This window comes from Corvus moneduloides, chromosome 3 (assembly GCF_009650955.1).
Source record: "Corvus moneduloides isolate bCorMon1 chromosome 3, bCorMon1.pri, whole genome shotgun sequence".
Lineage (NCBI taxonomy): Eukaryota > Metazoa > Chordata > Aves > Passeriformes > Corvidae > Corvus > Corvus moneduloides.
In genome coordinates, this window is record NC_045478.1 from 64,855,719 (window position 1) to 64,871,976 (window position 16,258).

Sequence of the window (16,258 nt, forward strand, 5' to 3'; positions counted from 1 at the left end):
GCTGAGCCTGCCCCGGTGTATTGCAGCTCTGCCAGGCAAATACAGGCTCATGATCTCCCAGTGTTTAAGGTATGCTTGGGTCCAAAGCAAGGCACACAAATGTTGCCATGATTTACTGTTTGAGCTATTGTGCCGCAGAATGCTGGGAAGGGACACAAACTTATCAGCTGCTGTGTGTACAGTGGTGTCTGTGCTCTGCAGTCTTCTTGTGCCTCTCCCAGATTTGCAGTTCAGTTGTAAATGGAATTCTATTTTTTTTAAAAGGAACCCCTCCCCAAAACTTAAGAACTATTCAAACAGTTGCGATTAAACATGTGCCATCTCCACACCCTTCCCAGCCTGCTGATACACTCAGATGCCCGTTCAAACAAGCCATTGATATATTTTTGTTTCAAGTCATACCAGCTAAAATAATAATCCAAAACACAGTATTTCTTTAATTCCAAAATTTATACAAGTTTACAAATCAATATACCACCACACAAAGTAGTGAAAGGAAGAGGAGATGTGTTTAGCAACATTTTACTATATCATAACAATGTTCAAATATTGTTAAATTTGACATAGTATTGCAAGATTTTTTTAATATAAAGAATTAATGCTTGAACAAGAAGATACAGATAATACCATTACTTTCTTTGTTTCTATCCAATGCAATATGTAGCAATACGTAGAAAATATTGGTGAAATGCTGTATCTAATTCATATGAGCTTTATTTCCATTAAAATCCTGAAACAAAGTGAGAACACAAAGTGAAACAAGACCTTATTAATTTTTGAAGTTAATAAATAGAAATCTGTTTGAACATTACAGCAAATACATGTTAATTTCACTCCATTTCTCCCTTTCTCTCTATAGATACAGTTCCATAAGTTTTGGTGGGTTTTTTTTTTTAGATTTCTGTTAAATAAATGTTTTAAGCTATTCTGGGGAATTTAACTTTTTTAGTTTTTATTTTTTTTTATTTGACCTTCAAACTATTTTTGTATCAACCTTACAGAAACTTTCAGAATATCTCTTTTTCTTTTCATCAGAATCTATGTCCCAACAATAATGGAACTAAGTGTGGAAGCTCCCAAAGGCAGGAGGCAAGTTTATCCATCCTTTTTTTTTTTCACCCTGAGTACGTTTTCAGTTTAGTTTACATCAGTGGCACAGGTCTTAACTCCTGAATAGCATTAAAAACAGAGGACATGAAAGTGGTAAAACACATGGTTCATATGTACCTGACAGTCTCATGCAAGTGTGGGCTTTTAGCTCGGTTTGCGCTATCTTTAAAGCATTAACAGACATTAAGACATGGGCCAATATTCTGGTCTCTGGATGTCAGCAGTGCTCACACAGATCTGTCCTGCCAGGTACCCAGGTGACAGTGTGGCTCTCCCAACCCTGACTCCAGCCTCTGCCAGCTGCAGACAGTCAGGGAGTTTTGGCTGATTTCCAGGCTGCCAGACTAGGTTAGGTGTTTTTAGTCTGTGCTGGCTGGACCTTCTTGTACTTTACGATGATACAAAGCCGGGGCTCAGATTGAGTTTATAGTCAGGTTAAGCGACTGTTAATTTGAAACAAATTCTTTGATGGAGCTGTAGTATTACTAGTTACAGGTCTGAGTTTGAAGCATCTCTGCAGGAAACCAAGCACTAATTTCACCTGGAGGGAGGGGTCTAGTTTCTGTAATATCAGGGATACTTCATCCCTTTGTTTCACAGCTTTCATTTGGCTTTCAAGTTAAAAAAGGGATGCTCATCTGATGTGTTTTTTCCATGTCAACACTGAGGTTGTGGTGCTTCTGTAAGAGGTGCTCAGGGTCGCCAAAGCAGATGGTGGGGCTGCCCTGCCCCACACCACATCAGAGGTTAGAGAAGTTCACCACGGCAAGGGACATGCACAACTGTAGGTAAATGATAAACCCAACAAATAAATGCAGTCTTGTAGACCTACAAATGGCCATGAATACTTACAGTGATTTTGAAGAGATGCTGCTTCTTGTCCTACCATGTTTCAAATAACCAGTTGAAATAGTATTTAGCTTAAATAATCATTAGCATTTAAATTTTTTTTTGTACTTGAGTCACATATATAGCACAATTTAAAAAAAAAATCCGATAGACTGTATTTGAGTTATAAAGATTAATATGTATTACCTGAAAGAAGAGAGAGACGAGACAGTCTGGAAACACTTCAATTTTTTACGTGAAGAAGAAATTAGGATTTGATTAAGCATCCATTCTTTTGTACCCACAGCAACATGCTGTGATGCGTGATTGTACTGGTAAATGTGATATATGAGGTCATTTCAGAAACCACTACTTCAAGCTGCTCATTTTCTCTTTGTGTGGATGTAGACATCAGAGTTCATATCTGACTCTGTGGAACATAGGTATCATGTGTGTAAGGTTTGTAATATACTGTGGATGACATTTAAATGATTTGTCCAGCTTGATAAAAATTATCATACTGATCCCTCTTAGCCAACTGGACTGTACTATACTCTGCATCAAAAGTATTATTTTTATTTTGTCTTTTTAACATCTTTTTAACTCCAGGATTACTCACTCATTAATTTCTCAGGACTTACCTTCTAACAGGTGCATGCAGCACCGTAACAGGTATATGGCTTAATATTTCCAATGGGTTGTTGATGCAATTGGAAGACATTTGAAATCATCAATACAGAGGACTAGAAAATGCAGCAGAAACTGACTTCAGGCTTCTCAATAACGTAAACCAAAGTTGCTTCACTGCACGTGGTGACATACCAAATTCTCGTTATTTTTTATTGCATGGACAACTCTTTACAGCTGTTGTTTTTCTGGCAGGTGATATTTAGAATATAAAAATAGTATATACAATTCTATGTCTGTGTATGGGCACAGTCCACAATGGATAGTTTATAGTTCTAATTCTGCAAATATACCACATAAGTTTTTACATAAGTTCCACTAAAGGCAACTCTTTTTGTCCAGTTACATAAATGTGCTTAATTAGCTCGCTGAACTGTGGACCAAAGAATGCATCTGATTATTATCAAAATAGTAAGAAATTAAAAATTTACTCAGCATCTCTACCAAGGCTAGTGTTCTGCATCTAGCAATGGCTTGTAGTGAATACTTTAAAAAAACCCCTCCAAGCCCAGAAGGAGGATAGGGAAACCTAAGTGATACCTCACCTACGCATCCTCATTTCTTATGACATAACTTCAGCTTGAAGAAGTCTGAGCCAGAAGCTGTATCTTTATCTTTGTGTTTTAACTCTTAAAACGAAAAGATTGGCACATGACTTCTATCCATGCTCCAGGCCTAATATAGAGGAATATCTTCTTGCAAAGTCAATTTTTTCACTTCATCCTGAGAGTTTAACAAGTTTTAGTTTGCTTATGTAACCTGTTTGTACCTTGGCATGATGGTGGAGCTACTGTCTTATATAAAGTATTTATAGTCTGACCTTACCTTTGTCCGAGTTATTCCGCCTGTGCAACAGCTGTCTTTCTGCCTTCAGTATCCTGGCTGCTTTCAAATGTTTCAACATGATTAAGGCAACATTGAGATCTATTTAATTGCTCCACTCATTTCCTTTGAAGTGAAATACTGTGTTTTATACTTCAAAGTCAACATAGTAGACCTTTATACGATTTTGGACACACATTCCTAAACTTGGCAACATCAGCAAAAAAAAGTTTAAGCAGAACTATTCTATTGTAACTTTTAAGTTTACTCTTCAAATTCTAAAAATAAAAATTAGCATTCTACCAGAATTGCTGACAAACCTTAATCTAATGCCCTGCTAATTCCTGTATGATTTAGTGCTAAAGAATACATTTTCACTGCTTCCTTGATGTCAAAGTGGTGTCTCTATATTTATAAAATGATGGGCCTTCCAGAAGGTTATTTTCTGGAATGGAATCCTAATGACTCTTATTGATTCCATTAAAAAAGGAAGGTGCTGCTTCCTTTTCTTCGCTATAAGCATGTAGATGGCTTTTTTTTATTTGGTCATTGATACTTTGTGGCTTGTACATCACTATTTTTACTAAAGTGTAAGGGATCCTAACAGTCATTTAAACCTTACCTTTTTTAACAAGGGTTTGCTAATCTCTTGAAAAGTAATAGAGTGACAGAGAGTCATGGCTGTTGGAAAGTACTCTCCTGTTACTAGAAGTGCTCTTCATTAAAATAATCCACCTCATTTATGCAAACTTGGTGTTGTTGTAAATAGCTCTAAAGAGGGATATCTAATTTTAGCCACCAAATTGCCTTCCTGCCTTTAGGCTGACATCATTAACAACAACCTTCAATTTTATAAACTAAACACATTCCACAAGAATCTATTGCAGGTTCTGAGGTAAAAATCACATCTACACAGACCTTTTATTGCCAGAAAAAGAAATACTTACACTTCATAATTAAAAACTGAACAGGACACATAAAAGACAAAAATAAATTGTAATATGTACACATATTAGAAAGGATAAATAGCAAATATATTGTAATACTGCATTAAATGTATGCATATGTGAATTCCAGACCCCCCCTCAATGTTGTGTACACTAATTCAAAGGATAAATAAGTGCTAATATAAGACAGAGAATTCCTTAGTGTAAACAACGCCACAGGCTTTTTAATAGACCTTTGGGCCAACTTAGAAAAAGCATGTATTGCCTTTCACACTCCATACCACTTAATTTTAATAGTACGGTATTCACATGTACAATTTCAAGATAGTATAAAAAATTATGAATCTAAGAAGCATTCTTCACACTCAACAAAAACAGGCTGGAGACACTCCAAGGATTTCCCTTTCACTTTTACAGGACCACTAGCTGAAGACATACTGATTAATCTGGGAGTTCTTCCTCAAAGCAGTGCAAGAGTCCTTAAATGTAAAAAGTTACATTAGTAATCACTGCTCAGGCCTATTAATAAAGACTTCTGTGCCTAATTTAAATTCTGACTTTGGATTCACATTATCACTGCCTGCCATGGATGAAAAAGATAATGATCCCTCTGGTTTGAATGGCAAGTGACAGACAGCAAGGAGTGTTTCTAAATACAGCGCATTTCATTGGATTCATAGTGTCACATTATTTGTCCTTCAAATCCTGTTTATGTATTTCTGGGGATCCAGAGAATGTCAACATTAAAAAACAAAAAAATATATTACTTGTTCTGTATGAATGTTCCATGTGTTTTCCTGAAGCATGCTCACTGGGATTAAAAAAAGGACAGTTGAGTTATACTAGGACTAATTTCTGGCAACTGTATTTACTGGCACCAAAGAAAAATGACAGTTCTTCCTAAAGTACTGATGACATGAGGACTTACGGCTTGCTATCTTTTTAAGACAGGCTGCAGCCACTAAAGAAACCTATGTGCACAGTTGCTTACACTCACTCTCAAGATTTTTTTAAAAAATAATTCTTCCCGCTGGCCAAGTGCATTGTTGAGCAGTCACATCCATTCCACTTTTCTCTGTGGACTGACAAAGTCTCTATTCCCCCAGCTCTCAGTTCTCTTCTCATCCCCCCCTCCTGCTTCGTTGCCCTCAGTCACAACCCTATGAAACCCGATGAGATCCCGATAGCAGGCACTCCAGCGATTGTCTTCAGCACTTCCTGACTTGTGGAGCTCTGACGAAGAAGTCCACTGGCTTGTCCATGTTGGGTGGCCACAGAACCATGGTCTGTCTGGACATGGACAAATGCTTCCTGTGGTTCTCTTCTTACACAAATCATTTGTCCATTGACAAAGACGAGGGCCACTTTCTTCATTAGCCTCAGGGTAAGCTGTAGCACACACTCATAATAAAGTTCCAGTGCAATTTCAGGTCTTCAGGACGCAATGATTTCCCCAAAGAAAATTGTTACATGAAATATGGGATGTGATCAGTTATGGACGATGAAACCTGAAAAGATAAATTAAAGAACTTAGAATTATGTTATTTCAACTGACCATGACACTGATCCTCATTCTTCTCCCACAGCTGTTTCCTTTTGTAGCCCAATTATTCCTGATTTTCCTGATCTGTGTTGGTTTACAGTCAGACTTATTATTCCGCGCTGTCCGTCTTGCTCTACTTAGAATACCAAACGGAGATTTGGTGTGGCTCAAGCACTGTCTGTCCGTACCATTAACCTCACAGTGTGGTTCCTGGCACAGTTTTGCTTGGGTCAGCCAATGCTTTCAGGCACTGCCTGGGCATGGTTGGGGTTAGCACAAGACAGCAGGCAAGCTGGGTATGGGGGGACATCACCCTGTTTTGAGGTGAGAGGAAGAGGTTAACTGCATTAATTCAAGCTGTGCCAAACCTGCTGGTCTCAGGGCCACAGAACCGTCTCCAGTCTGTTTTGTTAGCCGATACAGATTTAGCCACAACTGCATCCATTATTTGGGGGTGCTGTCAGTAACTATTATCAGAAAAGCTTTTCTAAACCATAAAAGTTAAATTTCTGGGGTTTTAATCCTTGTGCAAAACGAGGCTAATAAAAATTTTGTATTTTCTTTTAAGTAAGCAACAAATTTTATAGCACTTCAGATACTTTCTTCTTATTAACAGCAATGAACTGAGGCACATGAAGGCCCAAATGTACCTCATTTTTTTTAGACTTTTAGGTAGGGCATGTACATCACTCCAGATTGCCTGTACGATGGCTAGAGAAGTGGGTTGCTCCAAAAGGTGTCACCAACCTTTTCTATAATAAGTTAGGAACCTACAGCAACTGAAATTCTAAATCATGTTAAAAGTAATGAATCCAAGCAAAACAGTAAGGAGGGCACCACTATATCTCAGTATATCTATCACCAGACATAAATTTCTGTTTAAATGGCTTAAAAGATGTATCTGTCCATGAAGTAGTAAAAGATGCAGCAGCTTTAAAAAGGTGTAAGTAATGATGCATCTACACAATAGATTTACCTAAGTTTTTGTTTGACACATTTCTCTTAACAGTTCCACACATCATCCCTGTAAGTTGATTCAATACCATCCAGGGATGCATTTCTCGAATGAAGAAGGTGCGCACAAAGCCTGACATCCAAAACTATGCACCTCATCTGCTAAATGACGGTACAGAGGATTGCAAAAAACACACAGGTTTTGTATTTGTGTAGAAAAACAATATACTGGACTATATATAGCAATTTCATTAGAAACACTTCATGAACATCTGCTAATACGCTCCTCCCCAGGTTGTATTGATTTCTCTATTTTTAGAAACTCAGTTGCTTGGATTTTGTTATGAAATAACGGAAAGAATCAGTCTAAATTACTAGGAATGGAAAACCAGTCAATTGACAGTCATTACAGTAAATGATGAACAATGAAAACCAGTGTTCTTTCTTTTCCAAGTTTAATATAAAATTTTAACATTTCAAATATATTGTAAGTACTGATTATAATATTAAAGCATCTATATTTAATCTGCAATAATATAGGAAACCATATACAACAAACTATTTTTGTTTAGTAAGCAGCTTCCTTATTGTCTCAGTCTATCACAGAATAGCCTTTGCTAATCAGGTGCCAATGCAAGTGCCTTTTGGTTTTCATTGTCTCAGTGATATCCTTGAAAATAACTGAAGTAGGAGAAATTAATTCTCCGGCTAGAGACTTCTGTCTATGGTTTTCTTAAATCGCTTTTGTTGCACCAATCTGATATTATGTAGCAGAAACGACATAATTTTCAATGAGAAGTCCCAGAGGAAATGGGATCTCTTTTTATTTTCAAAATCCCAATTGCCTTAAAACATCGGCATGTTATTCTGCTCTTAATTAGCTTTTCCTAGTGTTACTCTTCTGACTTCTACGTAGTAACTCCACAACATGACCAGTGAGAAAAAAGAGCATGGATGGGGAACAGAAAAAAAACTATTTCCCTCAGGTTGAAATTCTTTCAGGACCCTACAGAATCATTGCCTATATTTAATCACAATTTGGCTGTGCCTATTTTTTACTCCATTTTTGAAGGCCCTCCTTGAAAAAATAATTCACTTTTCAATGGGTTTGTCACTCCACTAGATTCCTGGTTCAGCTTTCAAGAACCCAGTTGTAATCAGCCTCAACTGTTCTTGAAGCTCATGAAAAAATATCCAATTCTTTTTGTATGAATCATGCCTGTCTGTACTTAGGCTTCAATACTGCAATGCAACTCAAGAAACACAACAATGTAAGCAGGGGGTTGGTTTCTATACCTGCTATTTTTATTGTCTCTCTTGGGATGCTCTTTTTTTAAAAGTAATATTTTTATATATTCTGAAAAAGATATACTACCTGCTACCTAAAGAGAAAATTACATCAGAAGCCAAATGAAAAGATATATCTCCATGTTTGAAAGGGCATTTTCTAATGGTCAGAATGCAAATCTAAATTAAAACCCTGCATCCTAGTTCATCTTCTGGCTTAGGTTTGCTGTCTGTGAAACTGGTTTGAATTTTTAAAAATTAATTTGTTTATGTTGTATCTACACAGAAGTGACTAAATTATTATTTTTAAAACATCCATGTTTTGGTGAGAAAGAAATCACTGCAGTTGTGAAATCAGGCTGTAAAGTAAGAGATACATGAAACACCCATCACCTGTTATGAATTTCCCTTGTGAAGCACTCTTTAATTAGTTGATTCACACTCACTAGCTTAGATCCTGAGTTTGGTTGAAACAGTAGCAGGGAACAGAAGGGACCCAGCCTTAGACAATTGTTTTTATTTGACTTAATTCTCTGTGGAAGCAAAGACATTAATACTATGTACACAATGTTGGCCAACCCTTACATCAAGTTTTGCTTGCTGGTGGCAATTTTCAGCCTTTGTAACTTCCAAGAAAAATGAACACATGCCATGGAGATTACAGGAAGTGTCTCCCTCCCCCTAGGAACAATTCTGCTAAATTTTAAAGCCTGCTAAAAACTGTGGACACTTCAGACCTCTTTAAAATAATGCTTCAGATAATATCTTGGTGTTACCCAAAGCAGAGAACAAAACAAATCCACATTAACACATTAGATGTGGCAACAAGGGAATCTATCTTGTTCCCCAGAAACTGCTGCCAGGAGCCTAAGTGACCCTTAGAAAGCTTGCCAAGACACTGGTGAGCTTTTCAAGTTCAAAACATCATCTAGTTTTCACTTAGCAAATGCATGTACCCAAACATATACTTTCATGAGCAAGGGAGTGCTGCCAGAAAAGGAAATTCCTTTTATTTTGTGTGCTTAGGGATTACTATCTTCATCTGTAAGAACTGATGAGTTCTTTCAAAGGATTATTTTGTAGATTCCCCAAACAATCTTTTTGTACATAGTGACCAATCCATTGCAGTCACCTGAACTGCTGTATCAGCTAGAGATGGCATCAGCAACACTGGGAATTCCAACAGAATCAGTGGTGGGATTCAAGGGGACTCATGATAGGAATCCACACAAATCATGACACAACTGCAGAGGACTTGCAGAAAGGCAGAGGGTTGCTGTCATGCTTATTTCTCACACTTATGCAAGAAGATGGATTCACCCACCTGGTAAATTGCCGACTTTCCTCATGTACTTCCATTTCTGTGCTTTTAAATTCATTCAGTTCTTTCCGTATTGCTGCCTAATAAACAATAATGATACATGCAACCATAAGAAATATGAATTTTAAGGAAAATAAAAAGTCTGAAAGAAACGTGGCCCTACTCTGGCAGGTGCCTTACAGTTCCCATTTCTAGTCTCCTTTACTGTAATCCACATCTCACACATTTCTGATCATTAACATGAATTACGTTTCAATTACAGCTGTTCGAAGCACTCATCCGCTACAAAGAAACGCAAAGCATCAAGCACCAAAAGTAAACCAAGAAACACCAAATCAACTGCAACGGGTGAACTAAGCCCACACTGAAAGAGCACTTTTACAGACAAAAATGGGCAAGGGGTTGGATTGCCCTGACAATCACTTGCTGAGTAGGCAGACAGGAGGGGATTTTATCTCCAGACGAAGCCCCTGAGGAGCTGGTGAGTCACTCTGCCTGCACAGCCATTGTGCACACAGCAGGGGCCTTGTATCTCCCTTCTGGAGAACAGGACTTCAGGAATGCAAGATGAACAGCATTTTTTTTTAAGTGGAATTAGTCACTTGGTTTGATTACTTCTATGTAAAATAACATGAATTATTTGGACATCTCAGCCTTGGGTTTTCAGTTGGCAGATACTAAAGAACAGCAGAAATTCAGTACACTTTGTAAATGCCTTGTTGCTTACATTAAGACACTGGTAAGCAACTTACTTCGTTAAGTAATAAATAAAATTTCTGAAATATTCTAGTATATACTACAAGAGGTTTTGTTTCTATGCCACACACCTTCCCACCTTCACTGTTAAAGGAAATGACAGTTTATTCTTACTCATTCTTTTCTTTCATTCCTTTAAATAAAGACAGTATCATTTAATTAATCCCTAAAGAAATGTCATCTGGTGTGCATGCCTTTCAGTGCAGAACAGACAAGCAGCATGAGAAAATTATAGCATTACCAGGCTGCAGTCTTATAAATGAGAAACTTCATTTTAAGCAGGGGTGGTCATGTTTAGGTGTAACAGCATGCTTATATGAGGCTGCTGTAGAGCTAGGAAAGAGACAGTGATTTCTGAGCACCAAATCAGCAACAAAGGCAGCAGATCTCCAGCTCTGTAATATAGTTGCAGCACAATTTTCTGCTCCCACTTGAATTAGAAGAATCCTTTCTCCGAGAAAAAAAAAGGACAAGGGAGTTTCCAGGCAACCCCAAGTCTGCCTTTCGGCTAAGGCCAACAAACTTGGGGCTCACAGAATCAGCCTTGGGCACCTGTTAATTACAAAACGAATTGAGACTAAAAACTGCTACTCTGAAGTAGGTAGGAAACTCTATTGTTTTTTCTAGTGTGGTTTACCTGGTTGGACCTCTGTCAAAGTGGAGGTGCTGGGTCTTCTAACCTCCCACAGACTATTAGACAGTGCTCAGCATCTCCCATAACCAACATCTCCAAACACTTCTGACTACATTTTTAACTATTTCACCTTGACTTGATATGATTGTCAGATGAGCTGGCAATCTTTTAATATTAATATTAAAATACAAGCTGAAATAAAATCAGTGCTTCACTACCCATAGCTAAAAGAGAGTGGGTTCTTGCATACACCACTCTTCATGTCAAGCACTTCTCGTAAGAGTTCCATAAAGTCCAGAGGTCTTGGTTCACACCCAAGGCTTAAAGAGCCAGCCCTTCTGGCTACCTGAATCTTACAGCTTTCGTTTCATTAAGTAGTGTAGGAGGGAATTGGAAGAGCGTTTTATGGTAATCTTTGACTGATGTGTTTTTTAAATGAGAATCACAGGATCATTTGTCTCGTCCTTTGTAGTTGGGCAGCAGAGCTATATCAACGGTAGCACGTTAGGGGCAAACTTCCCAAGAAGGTGAACTGCATGCACATGGTCAGTTCCTGCATTGGTGGTTGTGGCCAAGAACCTTGAGGAGGATGGAGCAGCTTCTACCTTTTTTCACTCAAATGAGTAGCAAAAGTAACTCCTGGTAGCAGTGATGCAGACTTTTGTCTGCAAACCCCTACCTGAATTCCCACCAGGAATCAGGGCCACCTTTGGTAAACATTTATCTGGCATAGCAAGGATTTAAAAATTAGAAAAAAAATTAGAAATTCTGGCCTGAACTGTCATAATGGAAGTGGAAAATATGCTCTTAATAGGCACCTGAGTGGGTTTTCTTAGCTGCAAACAGTAGATGCACAGTAGTACCATGACAATCTCGCTGTCAGTAGCAGATGTCATTTGTGATGCCGGCATCAAGAGAATGTAAACCAGAGGAAAGCTCCCCAAAAGTGACAGATGAAAGCATTTCCTTATAATATACATTTGTCCCTTGCCTTGTCTGCAGGAGTTAACCTGGCCCAAGGTTTGTCAGCACGACGGTCGTAATCCGGAGATTCCGTGACCTCCACATACTCGTTAAATCGAAGGATTCTTCTTGCTTGAAGTTCAGCCACTGTAGGCCTCAGGCTGAGCTGTAAGTGGGAGGCAGAAAATAGTATGCTTAATAAGATGAAATAAAATAAAAGAGGAGGTATGATGCAATCTCAAGAGAACTTTAATGGTATTTCTAAATAGGGTCACTTTCAGGTGTCTAAAAAAAGGCACCATCCTGGGAGTGCTGTGCAGGAATGGGGAGGCAGAATAACCTGATTTCTTGAATTATAAAAATAGTCTTTTTTGGGCAGGTCACAGAGAATCATGACAGTTATCCCTGGAATATTAATTGTGACTTTGCAACTGTCACTGCATTTACCCCACTAGGCCATTTGCATTAATGGTTATACTGTGTTAAAACTGTAATATGAAAAATATGTGAGATTAGGAGGTATCTTCCTAACAAAAAAAAAGGGTTTGACCATCTAGGGGTCATTATGATGCCAAATTGTTTCAGTCACCTCAAACAATATTCACTTTAATTAACTAAGGATGATCATATGAAGGAAACTGTAGTTTTACAGAGAAGGGCAGACCAGGGATACTTATGAAAACTCCCCCCCCCCATCCCCTCCCAGAACAGATCCATAACTGCTCCATTTCCAGGGACAGTGAGCATGATCCCACCTGCAGGAGCTAAGACCACTGATGTGCTTAGATGAGCAGTGAAGGGATTTCGTAAGGCTCACATTGTTTTGCTGCCCTCTCTGCTGCTCCAGGGAAGAGTGGATCTACAGGTGTGGCTACTCTTGATCGTACATGACAGGGGTGGTCATGCTACAGAGGAAATGTGTCACTTATGTCCCCTGCTTAGAAACATCAATATGGCCAGACTTGGTATGCTTCTCCAGGTGTGGGGAACTGGACAGGATGGACTTGGCTTGTAGTGCTTTTTAAGCAAATTTCTAATCTGGGAAAATGACTGATGGACATTTGCAGCAATGTCAATACACTCATTTTTACATTCTTATAAAACATAATTCTATGTACAAAAATACACAATACAAAAAAGCACATCATCACCTTTCTACTGAGTCTACGTTTTATTTCTCTTTTGGCTTCCTGTTCCTCTTCTTCATTCTTCTCTGTTTTCAGAAGAGATAAAAAGGAGTGAATATTTAAGTATTATAACTGCACATACTGTATTTCTCTTGGTTGAAAGCTTCAGAACTCCAAGTCCTGGCTCATGTTTCCTCATATTTCTGGATGATGCCGCATGTGTTGTTTGCTTTTTGGCTTTTGTATGCTCTCATTCTTTTCCCTATCCGCATTTCCCCTGATTCTGTAGACATCTCAAGTCAACTGTGGGTCATGAGCACAGCAAAGAGAAGGTGCCTGTCATTTCCTTTCTGTGTACCAGCAAGCAAATTCCCTGACAGAGTTCCCTGATGTTTCAATTATTTATTCGAACATTAAAATCACTGTTGCTTTTACTTCCAACATGCCATCTATTTTAGAATAAGAGTCTAATTTTAAATGCCAAGCAGAAGTTTGCTCTATTTGAATTACCCAAGTTTCTTCTACTGCGACAGTACACAAATCAATGACATTTGTTTCACTGTCATTCGTTAGTGCATATTGTTTTTACTATTTAAATTTTCTTTCTGGCTTTATAATGGGGGCATATGACCCAGCACTCAAGCCCTCTTGGTTAAGGGCCACTGGCTGGACCCAATGAATGAGTACAGCAGAAAATGATGTCCATTTTTGGAATGTATTTGGGCATATGAATGAAACTATTTGCTTTTAACAAATTTCTGTTCTAACCAAACTTGATTTCTTGACTGCCAGTGAAAAGCACACTTACAAAGACATGTTCATGTGGGCTCAGCATGAAGAACAGTATTTGCCCTTTCAGTCCACCTCTGATGGTTATATGCAAAGTTTTGTGGTTGAAATATCGCACCTAGAGAAATACGTAAAATTCTGATCCTGTTTTATTCATGTTGGGGATTACAGACTCCTCATTACAGGAGGCGTATACAGGAGTATAGTTATAGGCTAACTATAAATTTAAAGGAATTCATTTGTTCTGGATACAGCCAACTTGCATAGATGAAAAGGGAGTTTTAAGTCCTGGTAGAGTTGTATTTGCCCTGTTTCCTATGGCCAGCCCCCTGTGTTAGTATAGGTGACCTGGCCACAGAAGAGTTTCTGTATAATAGCTTTTACACTGGAGACAATGCTACAACAGGACACCTCATGGTACTTGCAGATATCCTTTGCTTACTCGAACACTTTCATGTAAGGAGAATATCAGGGAAAGGAGGAGAGGACAAATTATAAAAATGACAAAGTAGGAAGGGAAAAAGTAGGAAAAAGGCAATGCCTGACCAAGATCTGCTCCATGAGAAGACTCCAACACCAATGTCAGGTTTCCAGGAGCAGGGTGCAATCACACAGGCTTGCTGCCAGGATTAGGTTAGATCTCATGCTGCTGCTAATGTTACTGAGATACTGAAACATGGATGTAATTTATGGTTTATTCATTGCTTTTCTCTTAAATGGAAAGGAAATGGATAGCCTGTTTCCATAGAGGAACTGTAAATGGACTCAAACTGAAGAATGGAGAGTTAGAGATTAAACTATATTTTAATTTTTTTAATTAATATATCTGTCAATAAATAAGTTGGGTGTATTTAAGGACTTCTAACTTTAAAGGATAGCTCTCCTCATAATATCCTCACCTAAAAAAATCAAAAGGTCTCTAGCTATTTTAGGACAGAAAAATCATCTGCAGGCTTTTGTTTAAACATCCTGTCTTTGCAATCAATAGACACAGTAGCTGAGGTAATTAAACACAAACTATTACTTTGGGGTTCCATTCACCTGGGAATCATCTGACATAAAAAATTTTGTCCCTTCATGAATGGAATTGCTTAAGTCCTACCTCGGATACTCTCCAGTAGCAGCCATAGCAGGAAAAAAGGCGACTGAATATACTTATCACTGTACTGCCCTTTTCTTAATTTAGTTTGTAAAATATGCTGTGCATTATTCATATCTTGGCATTTCTTTGCTATCTAAACCACAGTATCTCCTAAGAAGCAGCAATAAGATGCTTCATGTAAGAAACAAGAGCTCATGCTGCTTAACGCATACCTTAAGGAAGAACTACCAGCAGCATGGCCACCTGAAACACTGTTTCTCTGTATTTTGGGGGAGGATAAAATACCTTAAAAAGCTTGCTCTAGGCATTTAGGAAGGTTGAAGGTTAGCTGCCTATCCCCATGTCCCTGTGGGTAGCAGATGACTGCACACTGGGACGGCTGGACAAGGGAAAACCCCCCAAAAAGGGCAATCATCTTAGCAACTGGGCAGAAGGTCTGGGCACCCCTTGGAGCAGGCCATCAAGGAGGGCTGGCAGCTCATCTTTTGGAGGACAATACCAACAGGAGGCACCAGGAACTTCCTTAGATCCTGGGCAAAGCAGGAGGGGATCAAACCCATGAGGAACAGTCAGTCTTCTGCGTGACAGGTCAGGAACAGGATGTGTTTTATACATTCAAGTTGGTTTACTTCTAGGAATAAAACTCAAGAGCTAAAGGAAATGGACTGAAATCTCATGGCTGCTGCTACAATACTGAATCTGCTGTTTGGTACATGGGCCCCTGTCTCTGGCACTGACTTGTACCTAAAGCACCAATTTCCCAGCTCCAGCCTGCTGAGCAGAGTCTTGCTTTAAGCCTGGTGCTACAGAAACACTGCCTGGATACAAATCCCTACGAACAGGAAAAACTACAGTGTGTTTTTGGTCTTTTAAGGTAAAAGTTTTGAAAGTTGCTGTAGGGAGTTAAGAAGATGTGTGGTGCTAAAAATAATGGGTCTGGTGCTCCTGGTTCCTGTAGGTGTTGTGGAAAATTCCAGCCAGACGGCCAAGATTTGGCTGCAGGTATGAACTGACTCAGTTGGCCAAACAGGAACATATTAATGCACAGGAACACACTTATGACTGCTTTCCACCTTAAAAGCAGATCTAATCTGTGTGATGTGGAGAGAGAAAATATAAACACAGCGTTCTCAGCTGTAAGTCCCCTCCTCAGATGTCCTGCTGCTGCCCTACTGGCAAAGAACCAGCCCAGTGAGCGTCCTCTGCTTGCAGAAGTCTCTAGATCCCAGCAAAACTATGGCTTCCCTCTTTCCCTGCCTGCAATTCCTAGGAGGTCAAACTGGGATTTGACTCCTAATTGAAACAGTTTTGTTTAGCATCACTTATTGTGGCCGTCAAGTTACATAATCCACCAGTCAAAGCCAAACAAGCAGCTTCCCTGTCATCTA

General features: G+C 38.8%; 1 protein-coding gene across 5 annotated transcripts in view; it reads right to left on the reverse strand.

Annotated features, from left to right (window-relative positions):
- Positions 1–943: 943 nt before the first annotated feature.
- Positions 944–16,258, reverse strand: part of PHACTR2 (phosphatase and actin regulator 2) — a 133,890-nt gene continuing 118,575 nt past the window's right edge. For all 5 annotated transcript variants that reach the window (XM_032101975.1, XM_032101978.1, XM_032101974.1 and 2 more), the window contains 4 exons: positions 13,004–13,065; positions 11,881–12,018; positions 9,503–9,579; positions 944–5,902 (listed from right to left, as the gene is read on the reverse strand). In XM_032101975.1, coding sequence (XP_031957866.1) covers positions 5,887–5,902; positions 9,503–9,579; positions 11,881–12,018; positions 13,004–13,065 — 293 coding nt within the window. In that variant the 3' untranslated portion in view covers positions 944–5,886. The remainder of the gene's footprint in view (positions 5,903–9,502; positions 9,580–11,880; positions 12,019–13,003; positions 13,066–16,258) is intronic.